General features: G+C 40.9%; 2 protein-coding genes across 2 annotated transcripts in view; one reads left to right on the top strand and one right to left on the bottom strand.

Annotated features, from left to right (window-relative positions):
• Window positions 1-18,278, top strand: part of acot11a (acyl-CoA thioesterase 11a) — a 48,128-nt gene extending 29,850 nt beyond the window's left edge. The window contains exons 4-10 of the mRNA XM_048602061.1: window positions 761-816; window positions 2,753-2,819; window positions 3,774-3,857; window positions 3,937-4,070; window positions 11,378-11,509; window positions 13,428-13,554; window positions 17,200-18,278. Coding sequence (XP_048458018.1) covers window positions 761-816; window positions 2,753-2,819; window positions 3,774-3,857; window positions 3,937-4,070; window positions 11,378-11,509; window positions 13,428-13,554; window positions 17,200-17,346 — 747 coding nt within the window. The 3' untranslated portion in view covers window positions 17,347-18,278. The remainder of the gene's footprint in view (window positions 1-760; window positions 817-2,752; window positions 2,820-3,773; window positions 3,858-3,936; window positions 4,071-11,377; window positions 11,510-13,427; window positions 13,555-17,199) is intronic.
• Window positions 18,279-22,425: 4,147 nt separating this feature from the next.
• Window positions 22,426-25,691, bottom strand: part of fam151a (family with sequence similarity 151 member A) — a 30,052-nt gene continuing 26,786 nt past the window's right edge. The window contains exon 8 of the mRNA XM_020510797.2: window positions 22,426-23,819. Within this exon, the coding sequence (XP_020366386.1) occupies window positions 23,152-23,819 (668 nt within the window). The 3' untranslated portion in view covers window positions 22,426-23,151. The remainder of the gene's footprint in view (window positions 23,820-25,691) is intronic.

The raw sequence follows: 25,691 nt of genomic DNA, 5'->3' as shown, positions 1-25,691 counted from the left end.
GGGACTTTCTGAAGAAGGGTCCCGACCCGAAACATCGGCTTTCCTTCTCCTCTGATGCTGCCTGGCCTGCTGTGTTCCTCCAGCTCCACACTGTGTTATCTCTGACTCCAGCATCGGCAGTTCTTACTATCTCTAACTAAAAAGAACCTTTATTTTCAAATTATGGATCTTTTTAGAAAGAAATTCCAGAATTTTCTCACAGAAATCTTTGATACATTATTATTTACTTTGTTCAGTCATAAGTCGTCCTAATGTGCACAAAACCAGTTAGTTGTGAAAGCTAACTCCCTCAAACTGTTTTAAAAGTGGTATCCATGGCTGCAGAAATACTTGCAGGTTACTTATTAAATCTCAAATGCAGAAAAACCCATATGTCACCAATTCAAAATGCAAACAACCAAGCTTAAAAATAAATGATCTTAAAATATTTAAAAATCTCACAATCTCCCACACACTTGGAAGAATGTCTCTTTGAGGCAGAATCAAAAATTAGATGCTAAGCTAAGGGGGATGTTGGCAGGGGTGATTGAAATCTCGGCAAAACATCGGCTTCTAAGGACCAGCTTAATGAAGGAAAGGGAGAAGAAGAGTTGGAGGTATTTTGAATAGGAATTCCAGACCTACGTAACTGAAGACATGACCCCCATCTGGGGTAAGAGTCCATGGTGATGGCCAAGTTGTACAAAAGGCTAAAATCATTACAAGGGTATTCACCTGGGAGGTGATTGGTTTTGTAAACTGACTATATTTACCTCAACAGGATGGAGAAAGAAGATACCGTGAAGCAAGCGCAAGGAAGAAAATACGACTTGATAGGTCAGTAAACCTGAATACCCCAACTCTTTGGTGATTAAATGCTTTTACAGAACAGCAGAAGTGAATATCACAGCGATTCTCACACATATTCTTTATTTCAGCATGGCAGCAAGAGAGCTTCACATGGTGATTTGCTTTGTGAACCTCTGGAAAAATCTATTGGGTGTGTAAAATATGTGTTGCCAAACAACTGGAAAGGACCACTGTAGTTCTTGTTAGAACACAGAGCAAATGGTGCCTGTGACTCAATTAAACTGACCCTGCATCCTAAACCCTGACCCTAATCCCCTAAACCCTCACCCTAATCCTCTGCTAACATGCTCTCAGATTTCACTTTGTGCTGATTACAGCAGCCATGCCACGGATAAACAGAATGCAAGGGGATTCCCACTGATGCAGCACAAGGTCTGACAGCCTAATGTGTACGTTGAATTTATAAAACACGTTGGAATGTTTTCCCATATTCAAGGCGCTATATAAAAACAATTTGTTGCTGCTTTATGCAATTTGCTGCTGTAATATCAATAATTCCCAAACTTTTTTCTCACTGTGACCACATTTTGAAACTTGAAAATTGTCACCATCCCTCAGTGAGATCTGAGAGAGTGGGATATGATGGAGGTCATATCTGTTAGAATGGGAGGGCAGCTGTTAAACTGTCAGTGAGAGCTCCACTGCCTTGAAGCTCATGACCCAGAGTTTCAGCTTGAGACCCCATTTGGAGTTCCCTCTTTGTGTTCTAAAATTAATTGAGGTCCAATACCTGTACAAATATGCTGTCTCTTGGGCTACATGGTGCATTGTTCTGTGTGGAAGTAAGGAAAATTCAGTCGGTTTAATTGCAATATTCTAAAACCTGAAGCTGCTGGAAACAGCAGTAATCCCAGAAGTCCCTCTCCCACCTTTTGTGTAAATGCAGTAAATGTGTGTTAATACAAAAATATTGTTTAGTTAATTGTAGATTCTTGTACGTTCAATGATAGAGGTATCATTTTTTTTCTCGTGGCGAAGTCATGAATCCAAAATTGTATGTATGTGGTATGGTTGTTTTGACATGGGATTTCCTAGCATGATCCTTTAGGCTGAGGTTTGGAGTTTTAACAGGATCTCAGTTGAGTGTACTTATTTTTTTCTGAAGGTTCCCTTTTGAGTTCTGATGGCACATACCAATCAGTGGAGACTGATGCAGTTTCATGGCATCATGGCCTTGAATGTGTAATCTGAAAATTGATTGTTGGATTCAGTTTCAGTCTGTGATGCTTAATGTTGATTTTTTTTTTTCAGTGCAGTTTTGCATTCCACACTTGGGAAAGAGAAAGCTTATGTTATTTTAGCTTCTTCCACAACATTTGGATGTACTGATTGTTTCATAGCCAACTTTTGAATCATAATTGGTTTTGTAAACTGGAAAGCACAGTAATAAATTTACACACAACAAAACTGCATACACAGCAATGGGTAAATGATCAGGTAAAGCTAAATAATTTGTTTTTGGGCAAGGTGGAGAGGAAACTTTTCTGCTTTGAAAAGTGTTTGTTTTATATCTAACTGACAGGTCGGATGACATCTTAGTTTTACTCCATCTGAAAGGTGGCATCTTCAAAGTTTGATTACTGCCCTGCTGTATCAGCCTGGGTTTATGTGTTTGCGTCACTGGAGGTAGGTTTAAACCTCTGACTTTCTGACACAGAAGCAAGAGTATTACCACGGAGCCAAGTCCAACAATTAACGTTTGAGAACAAGTCCACTTGCTCTGAGTGGACCTGAGATTGTAATATTCCAAGTAAAATCTAGTAAGAATCTAAAAGAGTTATAGTTAAAAATCATGTGCGAAAACCTACAAATTCCTCCAGGTAATTAGGAGTTTGAACTAGACAAATGAACTGTATTTGCAGATCTTTTTATAGAAACTTAAAATCCTGTTGTTTTCTTTCAGAAAATACATCATTTCATGTAAGCAAACTGAAGTACCACTATCTGTGCCCTGGGACCCCAGCAATCAGGTAATCTCCCTTTCCTGATACAGATAATTTAGAGTGTGAACCTTTCATTTTCATAATCAAGTAAGTTGTCTTTTTGTCTGTTGCTTTACCCCTTTGCCTGGGTATAGCAGATGTAATCTCTGTGTGTTCCTACCTATTTTACTGCTGAACATTTTGCGTAAACAACGATTTGATAAACTGTTCTTTGTATTAGTGATCAGGTTTGCATATTCACAAAAACCAGTTTAGTTTTAGTCATCTGTGGAATATATTTTTAGTGAGGATGATTTCGGTCAGTTCTGCTGGCCATATTTATACATGTCCTAAACGAAGCTTAAACCGCGTATGGTGGTCAGATTTGATAGGCAGTTTAGAACTTGCCTCATCATACTCCTTGTTACTTTGATGGTACCCTCCATTATCTATGACCTCCTAACCATGTTGTGTTACCCTGGTCAACAGAAGTTGGTCAGGTCTTGTGTTGTATGTTGCTCTCCAGTTTTTAAGCCTCTTAACTTTTTTTGTTTGTTAGCATAACGTGTCCACTCTCTGCTTGTCTTCCCCTTTCCTGTTCTCCCCTTCTTATCAGAAGGGCATGACTCCTGCTAAAGTACTGCTCAGAGAACAGGAACCCACAACCAAAAATTCATCTTAAGTGCCCCTTTATCATGTAAAACCCAGAAAGGATGTTCAAGTGTGATGAACATCAAAGTTAAGTCCAATCTTGTCATCACCATATTTCCAACGAATAGTCATAGATAGTGATCAGGATTGGTAAATCTGACTTATTTCTTTTATGATCTCCTGCTGGTATCTCAGGAGTACTGAAGCCAGTTACAGCACTCAACTGTTCAGCAAATTCTGCATTAACCAGTTATCAACCCTGATATCTTCTAGTATCAATATGTCAATGCTACACACTGGCTTAATCAACTGATGTTTGAAGTGACTAGTTTGCTTTTTGTTTGTTTTAAGGTTTACCTCAGCTACAATAACATTTCTGCACTGAAAATGTTGGCTGCAAAGCAAAACTGGGTACTGAACAGCACACGCAACAAGGCAAGTTAAACTAACAGTAACATAAAGTTTAAGGAATTAGCCAACTGTTTGGAAAATGATGCAAATTTCCTTTTTCTAGGCCAAACTGTTCACTCTGGAGGAAGGTCAGTTTCTGTCCTTCAAAGCAGAAATGTCTGTTTCTGTAAACATCAAGCAAGTTTTCCTGCTCCTGTCTGATATGAGCCGTCGACATGAATGGGATACCCACTATCAGTAAGAAGAATGATATAAACTAAGAATGGCCATCATTGACTGTGAAAGAAAGGATAATGAAAAGGAAGATATTGATACAACTCAGTGTACCAGGGAGTACAGAGATGTTATTTCTCTCTCTCTCTTATGATTGAACAAATTAAATCTGGTTTAACTTCTCTTCTGATTGAGAAAGCAGAGTGATACGTCACTTGGTGATCAGCTGCCAAACAGCATATGGTCACAGAGCTTCACAGAACGTGATTTTTGAACTAACTCACCTTGTGATTCAACTCAGTCCTCGATCATCAGCGTTTTTTTTTGTGGGGTGGGTGTGATGGTCATTATTGCTATATGGGCTGGCCATTTAGGTGGTGTAGCTGCTACAGCAGGTGAGAGTCCATGTTTTCTGCAATGAGTGACTCGCATTCTGACACCCCAAAACATTGCCAGCACCTGCAGGACTCGGGTATGAGTGTAATGCAAAGCTGTTCTCTTAACGTGGATGGATGGAATTGTATCAATGTTGAAGATGCTCAATACCATCTAGCTTGATTGCATCTCATCCACTAGCCTTAAAGTCCCCTCTACCATCAACACAGAGAGGCTGCACTGTATACAATCTACAGTAAGCACAGCAGGAGCTCACCACAGCTTTTTCAGCAAAGCCTTGAAAAGCTACTAATTCCACCTCCTAGAAGCACAAGGGTGGGAGGTGTGTTGGAACACCAACGACTTTGAGTTATTTACCAAGTCACCAAACCATCCTGATTTCATCATATATCATTATTCCTTCATTATTGTTGGGTCAAAATCATAGGATTCCTTCTTCACCACACTGACAGCATCTTCACCACATGGAGTGGTTCAAGAAGGCAGTATACTACCATCTTCACAAAGCAAGCTAAGGATGGGCAATAAATACCAATCTTTTCAGTTAAGCCCATTACCCCAGAATTAATACAAGAGTATTCACAGTATGTAATTTACATCAGGGATCAGTGAATTTATTTTTACCTGAATTTCTCTGGAATTATATCGTATTTGTAGAACTGTGATGGGATAGCTTATACATGGTTAGTGAATGGAAGATCTGAGGGTTTTCGAAGTGGAAGGACCAGGCATCTCTGGAGTGCCCAAAGAGGAGCTATCTGTGGGACCTGACCGAGGTTCGTCCTCTGAATGGGTGCCTTCTGGCACTGCCCTGTCTTATTCCAAGGAAGTGGCACCTGGAGTGAGGTCAGGGTCCTTTGTCCTCTTTGCTGAGTACCAGTGATGGAGTATAGGTTTGTCCATATATGCGTGTCCATGGCAGTTGCTAGCCTGCCCATGGAGACAGTCAAATGCATGCCAGCTTGCTTCAGGACAGTACGTAAAGCATTGTCCTCCAATCTTGGAGCCAGTTTCCCGAGTGTCCCTGACAAATTTTCCTGCTGCTCTCGTGTCTGCTTGTGCATATTGTCGAAGTTATTAATATCCAAAGCCATGGGCTTGTCTTCTACCTGGGGCTGAGCAGGTGCCTGGCCACAGACATTCCTCTGAGTGTCAGAACCGGGGTTGGGGAGCATTTCTTCCTCCCACCAACTGTAGTGACATGACAGTGATGTGCTCAACAGAATATGAACACCATCACCACCACCGCCCGTGCCCCCGCCCCACCCTGACCAACTTTAATCTCTCTAAAGTGCCAGGTCTTTTGGTTGAGACAATTGGTCAACATATGCAGTTCACATACAGAGCTCTTTACTAACAGATATCTTTGTGCTTTACTGGGAAAGTGTCTGTTTAATAATGTTTACCCTTGAAGTGTCTCACATCTCTCACAAAGAGAAGTCTGCACCTGCAGAGATTTAAAATAAAACACTCGCACACTCTCTGGCTGTGGTGGCACAAATAAACTGGCACAGAGTGAATTGTAGGCTCAGCCTGTCAATCTACGTGACCCCTAGACCTTCATGTTCCTTTCTGCTTCTCCGTCTGTGCCATTGGCTTTGACCTTCCCAACATGCCCAACCAACCCTTTAATGTAACTGCTCGTCTCCCCACTTTACGCCCTAACTTCCAGACATTACTCCATAGTTACACCAGACACAGTCCTGCATTGTTCCCTTGTTAACATCAAAGACAGAATGATGGTTATTGTTGCACCCCCCTCCCCAAGCCCTTCCCAACCTTAGTACCATTTCCCTCCCATGCCGTATTGTCTACCAACCTTATTTTTGAGTTCCTTTCCTTAACAATTATTATTCCATCTGTATGCCAGCATGCTGCCTCCAATCCTCACAAATGATTTCCTCAAATATTCCCACTACAGCAATGGCACCTGATAACCCTCCTTGACTTCCAGTTAGCAGATGCCCTTGACTGACCATGTCCTACTCCACCTTCGAAACACTGAAAGACCAGACCCCTGACTGATCTCTGTACAGATCCCCCAGTGTCTTGCCACAGCACCCTGGGTTGGTTGAACTGGACCTGCAGGACTGACTGTGGCTCACTCCCTGTGATGATATGAACCTTGTGACCCTGGTCTCCCCATGTTCCTCACTGACCATTTCCAAGCCTGGACTGATATCAGATATGACCTAAACCTACAGTGGTGGGACCCACTTCCTGAGTGATGACAGAACCCCTTAAAGTTTCAGACGTGGCCATTTGGTTGAAGCGCATAAGAACATAAGAACTAGGAGCAGGAGTAGGCCGTCTGGCCCTTCGACCCTGCTCCGCCATTCAATAAGATCATGGCTGATCTTTTCGTGGACTCAGATCCAGTTACCCGCGTTCTCACCGTATCCCATAATTCCTTTATTGTTAAAAAAAAAATCCAATTTTTTTAAAAAAGCGTTTACTGAAGTAGCGTCAATACTTCACTGGGCAAGGAATTCCATAGATTAAGAACCCTCTGGGTGAATAAATTCCTTCTCAATTCAGTCCTAAATCTGCTCCCTCTAATCTTGAGGCTATGCCCTCTTGTCCTAGCTTCACCTGCCAGTGGAAACATCCTCTCTACTTCTATCTTATCTATTCCCTTCATAATTTTATATGTTTCTATAAGATCCCCCCTCAATCTTCTGAATTCCAATGAATATAATCCCAATCTACTCAGTCTCTCCTCATAAGCCAACCCCCTCAACTCCGGAATCAACCTAGTGAACCTCCTTTGCACCCCCTCCAGTGCCAATACATCCTTTCTCAAGTAACATATAGCGTGTATGCCATATAAGCTGCTGCCACATGCTGTAGATGTGATACTGATGTAACACAATTCCATTCAGCCACTTTGACTGATCATTGCTGGTAAATGCCACAAGCTGCCTGGCCTTGTGTCTGTGTTAAATAGCAAGACAAAGCAGAAAACTGAGGATGCAAGTTCTGAATGATGTGGCAGTGTGCAAAAAGACAAAGCAAGGTAGAGATGCTGTGAGCATCCAACTAGGTGCAAAGTGAGAGAGCAAGGAAAGTCCTGAAGTTCACTCTGTTCTGATACATGAGATTAGTGTGTGTCCCTGTGCACACTGTCCCTGTAGCAGCATTGCCATGAAAGGTGTGAGTGAGCTTCAAAGTGCAGCATTGAAGAAGTGAGCTATATTTTGAGTGAGTTGAAGATGTACCATGATGTGGTGAGGCTGGTGTGTCCAGTGCCAACCTCCATGGATGAAGGATGCAGGCAGTCACTGCCAGTGAATGTGCCTGGAGATGGTGGGGACTGGCAGCCAGGCTGGAGCCCAGAAGAGCATGTGGTGGCCAGGCTGGAGCCACCATTACCCAGGAATTGTTACCATCTATTTTCCCTCCACTGCCTGGTAAAATAACAAACTGCAATAAGTAATATAAGGTTAGATAATAATGAGGTGTGAGAACTCCTGCTGCTCACTAACAAGATTCTCCTCTCGCCATTTAAAACCTTGGGTGGAAAATCAGATTTTTTTTTCCCCTCAATATCAAGAATCGCATGTTTCTGATCTCAAAGTATTTTTCCAACTGACTTGCCATTGCCCGTGTCGTTCAGGTGCTGGAAAGATTCCACTTCACAATTCTGAATTACATTATAAAGCAAAGGCTTTTCAGTCTGACTGGATGGCAGCTGTTGACGTTACATTAAGGGATGGGATGCAGCCTGAGATACTGCTTTCATGCAGTGGTGTGGAACCAAGTCTGAGGAAACTCCGGCAATGCTGAAGTAGCTGTCAAACAGTCAGAAAGTGTCAGCAGATTTGATGGAGTCCCTTGTGCGATGGAGGAGCCCTAGGTACAGTTCATTGTGTGCAGCCAAAACTGAGTGGGAAAGTTAACTTCATCAAGGCTCATGTTGAAAGGACAGAAATTGTCAAACTGGTCAGAGATTATCACATGAAATGTTCCTTAAAGTGCTGTCCTAAATTTTATGATGTATTTTTCTCCCTATCCCTTGGGTTGTAATGTGCTGTGTTGTAATGGGCAGAGCTCCAGGGGAGTGAAATATTTGATGGGTGTGAGAGGTAGGAACATTAGGCTCAAACTTCCACCCCAACCTTAAGTTTACCTGGACCATCTCTAACACCTCTCTCCCCTTCCTGGACCTCTCTGTCTCCATATCGGGCAATCAACTAGAAACCGATATTCATTTCAAGCCCACCGACTCCCACAGCTACCTAGAATACTCCTCCTCCCACCCACCTTCCTGCAAAAATGCTATCCCCTATTCCCAATTCCTTCGCCTCCGCCGCATCTGCTCCCAGGATGAGGTATTCCACTCCCGTACATCTCAGTTGTCCTCGTTTTTCAAGGACCGTAACTCCCCCCCCCTCAGTGGTCGAGAACGCCCTCAACCGTGTTTCCCACATCTCCCGCAACTCATCCCTCACACCCCGTCCACGCAATAAGAACCAAAAAAGAATCCCCCTCGTCCTCACGTACCATCCCACCAACCTCCGGATCCAACGCATCATCCTCCGACACTTCCGCCATCTGCAATCCGACCCCACCACCAAAGACATCTTTCCCTCCCCTCCCTTATCTGCTTTCCGGAGGGACCACTCTCTCCGTGACTCCCTTGTCCGCTCCACACTCCCCTCCAGCCCCACCACACCCGGCACTTTTCCCTGCAACCGCAGGAAGTGCTACACCTGCCCCCATACCTCCTCCCTCACCCCCATCCCAGGCCCCAAGAAGACTTTCCACATCAAGCAGATGTTCACCTGCACATCTGCCAATGTGGTATACTGCATCTGCTGTACCCGGTGTGGCTTCCTCTACATCAGGGAAACGAAGCGGAGGCTCGGGGACCGCTTTGCAGAACACCTACGCTCGGTTTGCAATAAACAACTGCACCTCCCAGTCGCGAACCATTTCAACTCCCCCTCCCATTCCTTAGACGACATGTCCATCCTGGGCCTCCTGCAGTGCCACAACGATGCCACCCGAAGGTTGCAGGAACAGCAAGTCATATTCTGCTTGGGAACCCTGCAGCCCAATGGTATCAATGTGGATTTCGCAAGCTTCAAAATCTCCCCTCCCCCTACCGCATCCCAAAACCAGTCCAGCTCGTCCCCGCCTCCCTAACCTATTCTTCCCCCCACCTATGCCTTCCTCCCACCTGAAGCCGCACCCCCACCTCCTACCAACTAACCTCATCCCACCCCCTTGACTGTCCGTCCTCCCTGGACTGACCTATCCCCTCCCTAACTCCCCACCTACACTCACCTTTACTGGCTCCATCCCCGCCTCTTCGACCTGTTTGTTTCCTCTCCACCTATCCTCTCCTCTATCCATCTTCAATCCGCCTCCCACTCTCTCCCTATTTATTTCAGAACCCCCTTCCCCTCCCCCTTTTCTGATGAAGGGTCTGGGCCCAAAACGTCAGCCTTTCTGCTCCTATGATGCTGCTTGGCCTGCTGTGTTCATCCAGCCCTGCACCTTGTTGTCTCGGATTCTCCAGCATCTGCAGTTCCTACTATCTCTGAGACAATAAAAGTAATGCTCAGGACCTGGCAAGGTTTGCATGTGAATCAAGCAGTTGGAGTACTGGGAGTTCAGGTCTGCAAAGGTCATTGTTTTATCCTGAGGATAACCACTCAGAAATAAGTTGTTCCCCAACTCCTCCTAGGGTGGTGCCTGTGGAATCAGCTAAGCCTGGAGTGAATTTTCAGCAGGCCTACAGCATCTGTGGAGAAAAAAATCAGAGTTAACGTTTCGGGTCCGGTGACCCTTTCTGAGAACCCAGTTGTGAGGAAGGGTCACTGGACCTGAAACGTTAATTCTGATTTCTTCACAGATGCTGCCAGACCTGCTGAGCTATTCCAGCGACTTCTGTTTTTGTTCCTGATTTACTGCATCAGCAGTCCTTACGGATTTTATGGAGTGAATTTTGTCTGATTAACAAAAGTAGAATCAGCAACTGGTCGTGCACAGCACAGAATACTGCTGTGAGAGCTGAACTGACTAAGGCAGTGGGTAGCTGCTGTAAATCATGAAGATCTCTGGCTTGATCCCAGCTCTGCTAAGATAGCTGTTCTCGGCTGTGTCAACTATGTCAGTGCTTCAGTACACACTTCGTGAAGGTGAAGTTCAAACTGTCTTTTTGCGTTTTTATTAAAGATGTGCATGCAGCTGGTGAGAATGAGATGGAAACAGTGAAACACACTGGCAGCTCTTGCTGTCCCTCGTAAAGATACTAGAGGGGAACCATACTCCAGCAGGAAGTCTTCATGAGGGAAAAGAGAATTGACAGAAAAAGAAAATTCCAAACTGTTGCCAACTCCATTCTTGGAGTATATCAAATTTTGAAGAGTGAATTTATATTTTCCTTCATGGGTTTTCATATAGAAAACTAGGGGATAAATCCTTCCATAAGGAGTTGAGTTATTAACATCACCACCAAAAGAAGAAAGAGAGAAGTTAGGAGTAATAACTTTACTATAGTGGTGTTAGGACCAGAATAAGCAACAGAAGCAGAATCTGTTCATGTTTTCAAAGGGGAAGTGATTTATCAGGGGCCAAGAAAGGGCAGGAGAATGAGACAAACTTGATAGTTCTTTCAGAGAATAGGTACAAGCTTGATGAACTGATTAGTCTCTTCCTCTACTGAAAGATTCTATGAAACAAATAAGAATATCCACAGGGGAGGACTTTTTTAGCTAGTGGAAAAAATGGGGATTTTAAATAATAAGAATATAAAATAAGAAATCATGGAATTAGATGTTTTACATAAAATTATAACAATTAGATGTTACATGAGTTTGATTAATACTGTAGTTTCAAAATGAGTTATTAAAGTATACTCTACTCCTTGCATGCGGAAAAGCATATAAACTCATATGACTTCTGATCATTTTATGATTCCTCCCAAGGAAATTTGAGTTGATACAAAAGGTGGATGAAGATGATGTCATCTATCACGTGATCTCCCCTTCTGTCAACAAGGAGAGTAAATTTCAAGACTTTGTTTTACTGGCATCTCGTAGAGTACCTTGTGCTGATGGGTAATTTTACTTCGTTTTTTTCAAATAAAGAGTCAGACTGAGAAGCTTTTAAAAAGTTGAAAAAATCTCCCAACAGTAATTCTGAAGAAATGAAAAGCCAAGTTTTCGTATTTAAATTTTCAGGTCCAGAGGTGCTGTTTGGCAGAAATTACCACATACCGTGTCAAGTCATTACAAGCCCAAGGCATCAGCTCTATAATGTGTTTAGTGGGTCATTAGTAGTTTAATTTTATTGCACCTCTCTTATCTTCCTCTATCTTAATCCCATGTTTCATTCCCAATTTTCATCTTTCTCTTCATGATTTAAACCTTATTTATAATTCCCTGGGTTATGTTCTTAATTTAAAACTTGCATGGCTGTGTGAGACTACTTCCGTCGTGACTGATTGAGGAACCTTGCTGTCTTATGTCCTGCTCACAGGGCTCCTGCAGGGGTTATCACCTGGTTCAGAAACAGATGATGACAGTGAAATCTTAACAAGCAACTATTAGCATAATGAATAACGAGCACCGTCCTTCCATCTCTCTTTACAAAATCTCAGCTGTTATACCCAAATGCTGTATCCTGTGTTGTCACAATGCATGCTTTTCTGTTACAATGTGCTTGCCAAGCCATCCAGGTCTTCACGAAAACTGGGTGTCACAGCCAGCATCAAAAAGATATGTTTAGAGAAACATTTACTTGAATGTGGAGCTGGGAGATGCAGGCCTGCTTTTCATGGCTGCTGCTGACTGCTACACCCCACAATGCCCAATGACATATCCATTAGGGATGCTACAGTCTAAAAATTTAAGTAATTTTCTGTGGTGAGTTGAGGACATCCAGCAGACATCTGCAGCTCGTCTGTCTGGGGTTACTGAGGTGTTGCAGCTACTTGTTCTGTTGCAGGGATCACTTCCAGCCTCCAGTATGTATCAGCTGGCTGCACAAAACATCTGTAGTCCAGTTAATAGATTTATTCCTATTTCTTTTATTAATCTTTATCATCAATATATCCAGCCAGTTGATATTATCAGTTTCTGTCTTTTACCCTTCAATATAGATAGCCTTCTATTTCAACCACCCTTGTCACTTTTATCCACCCATCAACTGATGAAATCTTATCAGTTCTCAGGGTTAACCATTTAACTTTCCAAAATTGTAAAATGAGCCTCTGTATTTTTCCTCTGTTTATATCCGGATTGCTCAAACTGTAGAATATGCAGCTTTTTTTGACCTAATCTTGACGACCTGTTTTTCGGGATGGAGAGATTGGTAATGTTGACAGATTTTTCTCTGTTCAGAATGTTCTATACTTTCCGCGGTCAGGTCAGGTCATTCTGTACCTTTAACAATAGCTTGTATTTTTAGCAGCTGCAATTAATTTCAGAATTCCAATTGTTGCAACAAATGCCTAATCTATTGTCTAAATAACCTGATATTTAGCTTGAGGTGCTGAACTGTAAAATTTACAAAAAAATAAACTTGTAAAATGGTCACCTACCAAACTATTTTGCAGCGGGTCAGCAAGGCATGTCGCAGCCAATCTCTCCTGCCTTCTAGGGAGACTCCCTGGTGGAAGCTGCATGGAGTCTTAGAGCATGGAAACAGACCCTTCAGTCCAACTTGTCCTTGCCAACCTATGCCCAAAAAATGCAAGTGACCCTCAGGCTAGAATCTGGAACCAGGTCACAGCTTGTGGTGAGCACAGGTTCTTCTAAATGCTGTACTGACTTTAAGGCTGAACAGGAAATCTAGGCTATGGTGTTGGAACTGTTATTCTAGTGTTGCTAACTTATATCATGTTATTTGTTTGTCTGTAGGCTTTAAAGGATAAAATAGTTAAGCAAAATATCCCATTTTGTCATTTGCTCTATAATGCAAAATCCAGCAATGATTAAAGCAGTAAGTCACTTGTTATAAACTTTGTTTTTCTAGCGATCCGTATCTGATAGCCCTCCGCTCAGTCAGTCTCGCTGCGGCCCCACCAATTGAGGGTCTTGTTCGAAGTGAAGTGTTGTGTGCAGGCTTTACACTTTGGGAAGAAGAAGTCACTCGCACTAGGGTAAGGGTCCTGCCTCCAATTAGTAAATGGTAATGATCAATTTATCCAAAAGTTTGTATTTATTATTAACATAAATCAAGTTGACCTGAATAAATAGTTCTCTTTACCCGAAGATATGGTTGTTAAATGGAGTCTGACAGTGGGTGTAGAGTAAGATTTCCTTTAATTTATACAGACTGTCTAGCTGTTCCCTGAATCTAAAAGCAAACAGATTAAAAACAGTTAAGTTCTCCAAAGGAAGTGGTGGGATATACTAGATTGCCCTAACACGTTACAGGATCTGAAATGGTACCAGGTCTATGTCGTGATAGTATTGTAGAAAATGTCTTGTTATAATACAGGTGCTGGTTTGGGAGTCGTACCTTCTTCACAGCACAGTGGGATTGACACAATTGAATTATGCTGCTGAGTCTGCAAATCTTTGTGAAAACAAGGTTGAAAATACCATTCACTGACACAAAACTGGCAACTGCTTATCGATCAAAGTTAAACTTTGTAATAAATTAAAATTTGAAAGTTTTCCCAGTAGCTCCATCGCTTCAAGTTTGCAAACAGAAAAGCCTGAAGATCAGGTGACTGGTTTGATTGCAATCTGCATTGTTAGCTGCTCATTTGGAGAATGGATTAACCACAGTGTTTGGGTTAGTGACTAAAATGCTGTTGCTAATTACTGTCCTGTAACACAGCTGTAAATATGTTTGCACAATGGCCTGGGAGCATGGCTTGGCAGCATAGCAGAATTTTATCATTCCAGGTCGTGTACTGTTGAAGTATGACTCAGTTTTCTTCAAGACATCCTTCCTTCCTAATTTTGGAATACCCAGAATTTAACAGAGTATTCCAAGTGATGCTGGATGAATGTTGCAGTACATGTTTGTGTTTTTTATAATCTGTACTCCTTGTGATAAAACAAATCATCCTTTTTTACATCTACAAATTAATGTTGAATGATTTATCTAGCTGGACTCCCTAGCCTATTTTTTCACTGACTCTCCATGTCCCCATCTGCTGCTGCTACCACATCCAACGTCACTCCTTTCAGCCTGGCATATTGCATCTTGGTCTTGGCGACAACTTGTTATACCTGTATGTAGGCCTCTGTTCATCGTCCCAGTTCTGCAGTCAGACATTACGACCACCTTATACTTTGTAGCTTCCACAGCAGTAAACATCACTGGTGATCCCCCACAAAATAGAAGAAAAGAAGGGATCGGGATAGAGGAAATGGGAAAAAGCAGTTTGGAGTCAAGGGAAGGGAAGAGAACAAGGGGTCAAGAGGCTTATGGAAACAGGGTGACGGAGAGGAGATGAGCTAAGACAATGATGCAGAGCAAAGGAAATAGGAGATTTGATAGGTGATATGCAGCTTATTCTTTGTGGCTTTTGAAATGTTAAGGTTTCTCGAAACGTTTCTCAGCAAAGAGATACTATGGAACCACAGTTCCATCATTGATTTCTCACAGACACTGGTGTTCTAATTTTCTAAAGGGAAAAATACAGAGCTGAGATGTGATTGAAAAGGATTGGGGACACTGGAAGTGAGGATGAATTGGTGGCACCCTATCGTTTTTTAAGAAGAAATATCATTCGTGTGATGTGGGCATCACAGGCAGCCCAGCATTCATTGCCCATTGCTTGTTGCCCTTGAGAAGGTGATGTTGAGCTTCCTTCTTGAACCATTGCACTCCAAATGCTGTAGGTATACCCACAGTGCTATCCAAGAGGGAATTCCGGGATTTTGACCCAGTGAAACTGAAGAAATGGCAATATATTTCCAAGTCTGACAGTAAGTGACTTGGAGGGGGAATCTTGCAGACGATGGGGTACCTGTGTATCTGCTGACCTTATCCTTCTAGATGGTAGTGGTCATGGGTTTGGAAGGTGTTGTCTAAGAAGCCTTGATGAGTTTCTCCAATGCATTTAGTAGAAGGTACACACTGTTGCTACTAAATATTATTGGTGGAGGGACTAAATATCTGTGGATGTGTTGCCAATCAAGTGGGCTGCTTTGTCCTGGATTATATCAAGCTTTATAAGTATTGGTGAATGCGGGTAAATGAGGAGCATTTCAACACACTCCTGACTTGTGCCTTACAGATGATGAATAGGTTTTGGGAGTCAAGTTACTTGCTGCAGGTTTCCTAGTCTCTAGCCTGCTGTTGTAGCCGTAGTATTTATGTTGCTATTTCCAGTTCAGTGGTAACCCAGGTTTTGCTCAGTTTTGGTCACACTCCCAATCATGTCACCATTCTCCACCCCTCCCCATCTGCAAACTTGACCTTTTTTTTTATTTTCATTCCTGGGATGAAGGCATCACTGGCTAGGCCAGCTTTATTGCCCATTCTAATTGCCCAGAAAGCAATTAAGAGTCAGCCACATTGCGGTCAGTCTGGAGTCACATGTAGACAAGACCAGGTAAGAATGGCGGTTTCCTTCCCTAAAGGACATTAATGAACCAGATGGGTTTTTCTGACAATTGACAATGGTTTCATGGTCATCATTAGATTCTTAATTCCAGATTTTTATTGAATTCATGTGTTATGGTGGGATATGAACCCAGATCCCAGAAAATTACCTGGCTGTCTGGGTCAAGAGTCCATTGATATTACCACTAGGACATTGCCTTTCCATATAGTTCTTGTTGTATGGCCTGTCATTTCCTGCATCACACTTAATAGAGGCTACCTATGTGTAAAATAAATTATTTTTATATAATGTCAAAGTAGACACTTTGGAATGCACAGAAGTACTATTCAGGAAATGGAAACACTGGAGCTATGGTGCACTCTGATTGTTGCCCTGATTAGTAATTGACCTCTGAATGGACTGGATTTGTCAATCTTCCAGCTTCAATTCAGTAGTGGAATATACATGGCACAGGGTTTCTTTCCTTACAGAGCACTGTACATATCATTTGACCTATCTTCTTACATCTCTGAAACATCTTGAAGTGCTTCAACATAAAAGCTGTTATGGAAATACAAGTTGTTATGGGAGATGTACTGATATTAAACATAAATTCAGTACGTGAAAGCATTTCTATTGTGACAAATTTCAGTTTACAGCCTCTCCCCATGTGTACTCACTTCCTATTTTTGTGAATCAAAGCATGTCAGACTTCCCTGTGTATTTGCCTCCATAATGATAATATTTGCTCTATTCAAACTAGTTTGGATGTTACTGAAAGTTGTGATCAGGTGTTTTACGGAATTGGTATTTCTCTTTGACACTATTCACTCCTTTCCTCCCCTCAGCCTACCCCAATGGAAACAAAATGCAAGGAAGCCAAACAGCTAATATTTAAATATGGCACCTCAGCGATTGTGTTTTGTTTTTGTACATATTTATCCTCCCACTCCTTTAAGGACTTATGGTTCTTTAGGCTCTGGTACTTACCCATCTCTACACTAGGATTAGCTACTCTAGAACAGACCAAAAATAGACCTGAGACATCCCATTTTTATATAATTTCAGTGCAAACAACCTGTGCAGTTTCCTGCACAGCCATTGGGAGAATTCATGATTATCTGGATTTGAAGCAGTGACCCTATTTTAGTATGAATGAAAGGAAAAAGACAGGTTGTAGCACAGAATGTATCTGCTATCGGTGTTTGAGGTTAATGAAGATACTTGTCTTTTTTTCAGATTACGTACTACATTCAGGCGACCCCTGGTGTTCTCCCGTATATCACCCGTGACATTACTGGACTTTCTGCTGACCTCTGTAAAGTCATTGAGGCTTGTAATAAGTTTCTCGAACAAAATAAGGATGTGGACTATGTAGTTTTGTAATATTTGTGCGATGTACGGCAGGATACCTGTTTCTGCACAGTCTGCATCACATAATAATCCAGGGGATTGGTGCAAGAGGAGCTAGGTCATGGGATAAATGAGATGTCGGTTCAGTCTTGATCAACTGGAACTCAGAAATTGTAATGATGATTAAGCTCGTTGAGCTTTTACAGTGCATAACTTTTGTATATTTTTGTAGTAATGGCATTGTTCTTGGTTAATTGAGATTGTACACAAATGGAACTCCATTATGTAATAGTGTGTAGTTCTTGGAAACTACTGTTATCTGATTAGAGAAGTGATCACTGCAATAATTTGTAAACTTGAGTAAAGTTTTTGTACAGAATAGTAACTGCCTCTTGCATACAGCAATTTATTACAGACTGCCCAATTTAATTTGTTTTATTGTAATTTTCAGAAGAATGAACTTTAAAGATGAATAAATGAGGAATTTAAGAATAATTGTCATTGATAAAAGACTAATATTTTTAATTGATGATCATTTTACTGGTCACTGAGCCTACCAAATATTTTCGATGCTTTTTGGATGTGTATAGTGAGATTTTTTTCCCTATTCTTTACAATCTGCCAATAAATTTATTCAAACAAGTCATTGTTCTCTGTAAAGTTAAATTTGACAATTTTTTTTAGTTTCTGAGTTGAGAGTGTGGATTCAGAAAGTTACTTTATCATTAAGTCACAATCAATTATCCTTACAACTGGAACTACACCCAGTGCTCGTGTTAATGCTACACTTTAGCACTGAAACACAGATCAAAATTAATTTAATCCGATGGGAGAATCAAAGTTACCGACAGTAAACTTATTGCATTGATTACCACAAAGTATTTCCATGGTGATTGTGGAAACCAGATTTCCTGTGAATTAATTCTGTCATTTGAAACACTAAATAAAAACACACTGAACTGTGATTGTGTACATTTTATTGATAACTAAAACTTGAAATGCAAATCTTTAAAACTAGGAAGATAACAAAATAGCCTGTTAACATAAAATCGGCTAGTTACAAATAGCAAATAATTCAAGGGTTATGCATTAAGTCAAACATCAATTGCTGTTTCTGCAGTGTCGTCACATCAGCCACTTGCAAGTGACTGATTAAAAGACTACAATAAAGTAATTCAATTTTCCCCTTATTCATTTTTAAAATGTGCAGGCTTGCTGCACAACAAAACTTATGGACATTTTACATTTGGGAAAATGTCAGAGAGGTTCAGCTAAGGAGCAAATCATTATGTTAAAATTCAATCTCCAGTTCCATTGATGGTTCAGTGAGTTCAGTCAATGAGCAGCTGACCCAAGGGTCCTGGGTTTAGAATCCAGTGTCTCTGAGTAAGAGGGGAAGAGAATTATCCCAGTGTTCTTGTTCTCAAACATCTTGATCAGCCATATGAGCATTCCCCCAGCTCCTGCAAGTTAGTAGTTTGTCACCACTTCCTGTCAAGGCTCAAACATGAATAGCCACCTGGGATGAGGTGCTTGTTCTTGTCTGTTGCTGATGGAGCCCTGATTTAGTAAGGAGGAGAGGGTGAAAGCTGCAAGGAAAAGTTCAATCCTTACACGGACCTACCCCAAGAACATTGTAGGTGGAAGCAATGACTAAAGGTGAAACCTGCTCTAGCCCAGCTTTCCAGTTGGTCACTCTGTAACAAACAATGCATAGATTAAATGAACAAAGGAGAATCTTTCAGCAAAATTCCTGTGGTTGTTTACATCCGATTCAGGCTTTCAGTCGATATTTGAAAGGATTTTATGGAATGTTATCAACATTCATGCACCACAACTTTTATTAAAGCACCTTGAATGTAAAATAGAAAATATGCCAAGGTACTTTTCAAAAGTGCTGAGCATAAAGTGAAGATGGAGCCAACCAAGTGGCTTTTAAGAAGGCGGAGAGGGATTTAGAGAACCAGAGGTATTTAAGAATAGAATTCCAAAGTGTGGACACCAAGGTGGCTGAAGGTCACAGCTGACAACGAGAGGACGATAGCCAGGTTGCCGGTGACCAAGAAACAGCACAAACTAAGAGTGAGTGCTATGGTGCTGGTGAAAGTCGCGCAGGATTTTTGGTGAGGCCATGGAGTAATTTTACTTCAAAGGATAAGAACTATCAATCAAATATTGAGATCCAGGAGCCAAAGCACGTAGAGAAAAAGATAATAGTGACCGTGATTTGCAAATGGTAGGATAAAGGCAGTAAAACTCTGGAAGTGCAAGTGTTTACGGAGGGTGCAAGAAGAAAGATTCAAAAGAATATTTTAGAAGATGCAAATCTGGACCTAACAAAGGTATGAGGTGAATGTTTCAGTCTCAGATGGGCTGAGTTTGGAACAGTGGCAGAAGATATCAGAGGAGGAAGTAGGCAGGCAGGGAATTATCAGCATGGTTTTAAAATAATAGAGATCCCAACATTCCCTGTCTCTGATTGCATTCCTTGCCACAGTTACATTTTTTCCTTTCATTTATTAATCTCATTCCAATCAGAAGCTATTAATAGTATTATACATCACACTTAAAATCTGAATTTTTCACTTTGTCAAAAATTATTAGAAGCTACTTGATTGTCAAATTTGCTCAAATTGCTAAATTAACAATCATGATGGAGAAATTAATCAAATTGCTCAATATTTCACTAAACTGCTGCCGCATTTACACAATGTTGGTTGGGGTGGGGTTGGTTTGGAATCAACGAAGTGTTTTACAGGTTAGTGTTCTCAGTTTGAAAACATGTGCAAGAAATTTTCTCTGTGGAAATACAGGACTTGGGTTCAATTGCTCACCGTACCATAAATGAGAATTAAGTTTTTTGAAAAGGGGGAAAGACCACATTTGTTCTTGGCATTTTAAGTATATTATGCAAAATAAAGTGTAAAGTACAAAGGACCAATAACATACAGGGAGAAAGCAGGATACTGGCATAAGATAATGTTTATTTAGCAGGCACAATGGGGTGAATGGCCTCATGGTCATAGCACTGCTGTGATTCTGTGATATCTGAACTTTAAAAGTTAAACCAACTTTTAGAAGTTTACACATTTTTCTTATTTTCACTCTGAGTCTACACTGCTCACTATCCAGAATACTGTGATTGAACTAAGGGCCCCTGTCTATGTGCTCCCTGGTTGTGCTGTGTGCCTCACACAATACCTTAGGCACAAGAATAAATATTCTATTACACTGAAGTCTATAAACCAGCCATCTAGTTTATTACACAGTAAATAGATGAAAATATTAAATAAAAATGGTATATATTTACAGTAATTACAAACCTTTCTATTCTCTTAATACCAAAACAACAAACGGTTCATTCCCTGTGCTGATACTCCATATTAAGGTAAATCTCCAGGCCTGCTTCCTAGTCAGCTTTACAAGACACATTGGTATCATTCTTGCCCCTGTCTCAACTGCTTCAGATTGTTGGTTGGGAAGAAGTCAGCCTCAGTCGGCATGTTTTAATGCATTATTGAAATAAAGGACGTCAAAGTGTTTGATTCAATTGCATTAGACATTCAGCCATTTACACCATTTCTAATGATGTTTTCACCAAAAATACAATGAGAAACAGACACTTAAAAAGTTCTCCAGGTTGCTGGTCTATGAACAAAATGAATTGACTCTTTACCTGAGACTAAAGTATTTTGTTCTACCTGCTTCAGTTTATTCAATTACCAATCACACAGACATGTCCAAATAATGTTCATATGGACAGTTCATCTCTCCCCTGAGCTATTATCTAACAATTGGCATTTTCTCTAAATAATCCTGAGTTTTTAAACCATGCATGCAGTATGACCAGCAAGAACAATAACCTAATTCATCATATTTTGCAGTGCTCCATTTTGTGTTGCACTAATAGATATCTCTGACTACTTTAGTTTTCAATGCAAGTAAGATAAATCAAATTTTTACATTGAGTTATTCTGATATCTCCTATTATATATTAGGATGTTACATTGATGGATGAACTGATGTCTTATGCAGTCAGCAGTGAGCATCACAAATTGTTCTGTAGTCCTGAACAATCTGAAAGCATTATTGAATGTCTATTAGTTTCATAAGCCCCCAGTCTTCTTTAAACCCCCCTCATAATTTATCTTTTGCAGATCATAAGCAGATTTGTGCGGTATGACCGATTGCTTCTAAAATATGCTGGGAACTCTGTATGGCTGTGAGGGACTTGAATGACTCATACACCTTCAATAGGGTAACAAAACAATCTAGTTTGGTGGCCAAATGGACTGTACTATTCAGTTTGATTCTGAGTGAGCATAAGCTGTAAACCGGTTCTGCCTATTTCTAAATTATTGTTTTCTCCAACATTATCTGACGTTTTTATCCAAATTTGATAGTCAAAAGAGTAAGATGAGAGACTCTGCCTCTGAGTGAATGGGGAAAAATACAAGTTTATTAGATAGAGGTAAGACATATGGAACATGAACCTGTATTGCACCTGCCAATGTTTATGAAATGTTTCAGTTTAAAGTTTTTGACAAGATTTGCAGCCTGGATTGTGGATGAGGTTGTAGACTTGCTTGCCAAGCCGATGTGTTTGTTTGCAGATGTTTCATCACCCTGCTAGGTAACATTGTCAGTGCACCTCCAGTGAAACTTTGGTGTTCTGTCCTGCTTGTTATTTATAAGCCTCAGTTTGCTGGGGTGGTTGGTATCACTTCCAGTTCTGTTTTTCAGTGATTTGTATATCGGGTCCAGTTCAACATGTTTGTTGATGGAATTCCAGTTGAAATGCCAGGCCTCCAGGAATTCCTCGGCATATCTCTGCTTGGCTTGTGCTATTATGTGTTGTCCCAGTTGAATTCGTGTCTTTCTTTGTCCATGTGTATTGAGACCAGTGATAATTGGTCGTGTCTCTTGGTGGCTAGTTGGCGTTCATGTATCCTTATTGTCAGTCTTCATCCAGAACCAGAAATGATGCCAACCACCCCAGCAAACTGAGGCATATAAATAACAAGTGGGACAGAACACCAACGCTTCACCAGAGGCACACTGACGATGTTACCTAGCAGGGTGACGAAATGTCTGCAATCAAACACACCAGCTTGGTGAACAAGTCTACAACCCCAATATTTGAGTTTTTCGATCAGAAATCAAGGGATAATTCATTATTTAAATATTGGGACTTTAAGAGTGAGATTTGTCTAAATCATTCACATAGAAACCAAAGCGAGTGGCTCTTTGAGTGTGAGTTAACAGGTTTGTAGTGTCAAAAGAATTTCTGTGAAACCACAGTGTTAAAATAAGGCCACAGCTTGCACTGCAGTCTGCTATTCAGATTTATCACTGCTGTATAGCTGATATCTGTGTTACTTGAGCTTTCACAAACCTGCATGATGGGTTAGCGATGTATGAAATGATGGCTCTCATTGCACTTCTTGTTACTTCACAAGGGTAGATGAGCAAAACAGGGTCAAGGTCTCTGTTTCATGGGAAAACTGAGAAATGTAATTGCAACTACCTGACTGAGTAAAGCTGTTCGCAACACTTCAACAAAATACACCTCAATCTCTTATGTATGACAGCCTTTTTGCCAAATTTTATAATCAAAATTTATAAAACTACCTTTGGTATCAAAATCTTAAATTTTTATCTCGACTAAATTAAGAAAATATTTAAAGTTAATAAGGTTGTACCTTATAAATATGACAAAATTTAGCTAATAATTTCGGTGGTTCAGAAATAGGGAGTTATAGCTCGGAGCTTAAAAATGATTTGCCTGCCTAAAAGGTAGGACTGGTTAGTGATGTACAAAGACTCTCAAACAACTTTTTATGATGTGAAGACATCGTCGTGAAAACTGTTTCTATAATCTTGAGGTAAGCGGTAATAAATCCTACGAGTGCTGTATGTTCGAATGTTTATCAGCCCCTGAAACCCATCCAAGTAGCTGCCTTGCTCGTGTAGATGCTCCACTGTCAGAGTGTAGGTAGGGGAAGTCTGCAGTAGTCGAGTGGTGGCTTTCCATGATTTACCCAGAGCAATAGCCTGAAGCTGGAAGGACACTGCTTGCCATAGCCCACGACAAAGATTTAGCATGTCTTCTACTAATGGCTGTGTATAACCATGGGTAAGCACTTCTTTTGGCCAGCTAGGAGCTATAGTTACAAAAGGAAATATTTCATTGACGGTTTTGATGAATTGCTTTCCCTCAATGTATCCATGGGTGCTAAAACTACCGTAAGAGAGATCCATATTAATCCATACAGGCTTGAGGAGAAGGTATGCTGTGTAAACCCGTTCAAGCAGATATAAGGTTGGGGCCAATGCCTCCTGGGATTTTATCTTCAGGTAGATGCCCCATGGCTTGGATGAGGTTGCGATCCAATTTAGAGCTGATTCCAAGGGAAATTCCAAACCCTTTTCCGCACCTACTACCACTGGAATGGCATCATTAGCTTTTGTCTTCACGTTCAGAATAAGCATTCCTCCAATATTTCCTTAATAAATTGAAAATACAACATTTACACTTTGAGTTTTACAAGACAAACAAAACCACACCAAGTGTCACCACATAAAATAAAGGATCAGCCCACTGAGACAATAAATTAACAGAAAAATAGGTGAAATAATTGATCAACTGGTGATACAGTATGTCTAAGCTGGGGGTTACAGAGATAGAGGTTGAATTAAACATTAGGCATTCCAAAACTGGCATGTTACTTGGATGTCTCATTTATCCATCCAGCTGCTGCCTTCTAGGACGTACCCAGCAATTCATCCACACTACATGTTCCATTTCAGATACAGATATTATACTGAATTCTGTCATATTTAATTGTTCAAAATAAACCTTTCTATATTTGCAAAGTCTGACTTTCTATTAAGGCATTAACTCGCCAAAGTCTCAAGAGAATGAGCTATGAAAATATGTATATATCAGAGGATCTAGACTTTGAAAATGAAGAGAGGGTGAGACAGTTTTAGTTCTATTTATGTATCAATTGTAGCACCTCTCAACCAGAACATTTGGGTTCAAGCTCCACTCTGCAGATTTACACACAATCTGGACTGATACTCTAGTTCAGGTAGTGCTGCATTTTTGGAAGATCTCATCTCATTTGAAGGAACAAGGATCCTGTGTCCTTACCTAATAAAACTAAAGCAGATCAGTCTGATCATTTATTTCTTTGATGTTTGTGGGACCTTGCTGTGTGCAGACCTACTGTCGCATTCACCAATAAAATAATGGCAACACTTATTTCCTTTAGTGGAAAAATGTTTCAGAATGTCTTAAGAATGTAAAATGATTCGTATAAGTATGAACATTCTATCTTACTTTAAAAAAACTGAATTTTTCAAATGTGAATTTCAGTAAGGACTTGGAAATTTTAAAAATTTGCATTGTATTACTTTTTAGTCATAATTAGCATTCATTATCTTGAACAGAAAGAGACCTGGATTTTCATAGAGTTTGGAGTGTGTTTGGAGGATGAAAATGGTGGCTGGGACCCAAGTCTAATTTTGCATCCTTGGCTGAGAGTCCTGACATTCAATAAAGTGCTGAAGTCGCTGAGCCCTAGGCAAAACATTGCTTTCTTGACAGATTTGCCTCTCAGATCTCTTCTTTCAATTGCGCAGTGTTTCTCAGAAGAGGGTTCTTGCAGCCTGCTTGCAGTTTCTGCTAATTGATATGTTAAAGGGATGAGATGATTGACATGTTTATTGGCCAATAAGAATTTTTTTTAAAAAGAGGCAGTAGCATTTTTAAAATACATCCTATATATCCTGTCACTATATAGTTAATGAGTTCTATGTAGTTGGTGAATGGGCATGGAAGTGCTGTAACCTGGCAAGGGCTACAAAGGGCATGGGAAGAGCCATAGTTTGACATGAAGTGTATGAAAGGACATGGGGGTGGGTGGAGTGGCACAGATTGGCATGTATGTTGGGAGGAGTCTTGGGAGATGATGGAAGGACGCAGGTTGGCCTGGAGCATATGAGGAAACATATTGGATGGAGGGGTTGGTGGACTGGCATGAGTGGAAAATTGTGTGTGTGTGGAAGCTGTGGAGATGGGAGGGGTGAGGGCTGGAGGGCCTTGCTGTTTTCATTATAAATGGGAAAAGTCTCAGCACTGAGGTGGATCTGTTCAACAACTCATCTTAGCACATGGAAGTTCCTATTGGTGTCTCTGAACTCTTGATAACTAACAACCGCACCCTTCCCCATGATGAAAACCCCATCTCTGTTGGGCACATTCTCCTGAGGTAGACCAGCCAAACCAAAAATATTCCCAAATCTTACTATACTCCTCAAAGATGAAAATCCAGGTTCTTATCCCTCTGCAGAGTTTGTATTTAGACTTGAAG

Source organism: Rhincodon typus, chromosome 10 (genome assembly GCF_021869965.1).
Source record: "Rhincodon typus isolate 14 chromosome 10, sRhiTyp1.1, whole genome shotgun sequence".
In the NCBI taxonomy this organism is placed as follows: Eukaryota; Metazoa; Chordata; class Chondrichthyes; order Orectolobiformes; family Rhincodontidae; genus Rhincodon; species Rhincodon typus.
Note: the sequence above shows the minus strand (reverse complement) of the source record. Positions and strands in the feature narration are given on the sequence as shown.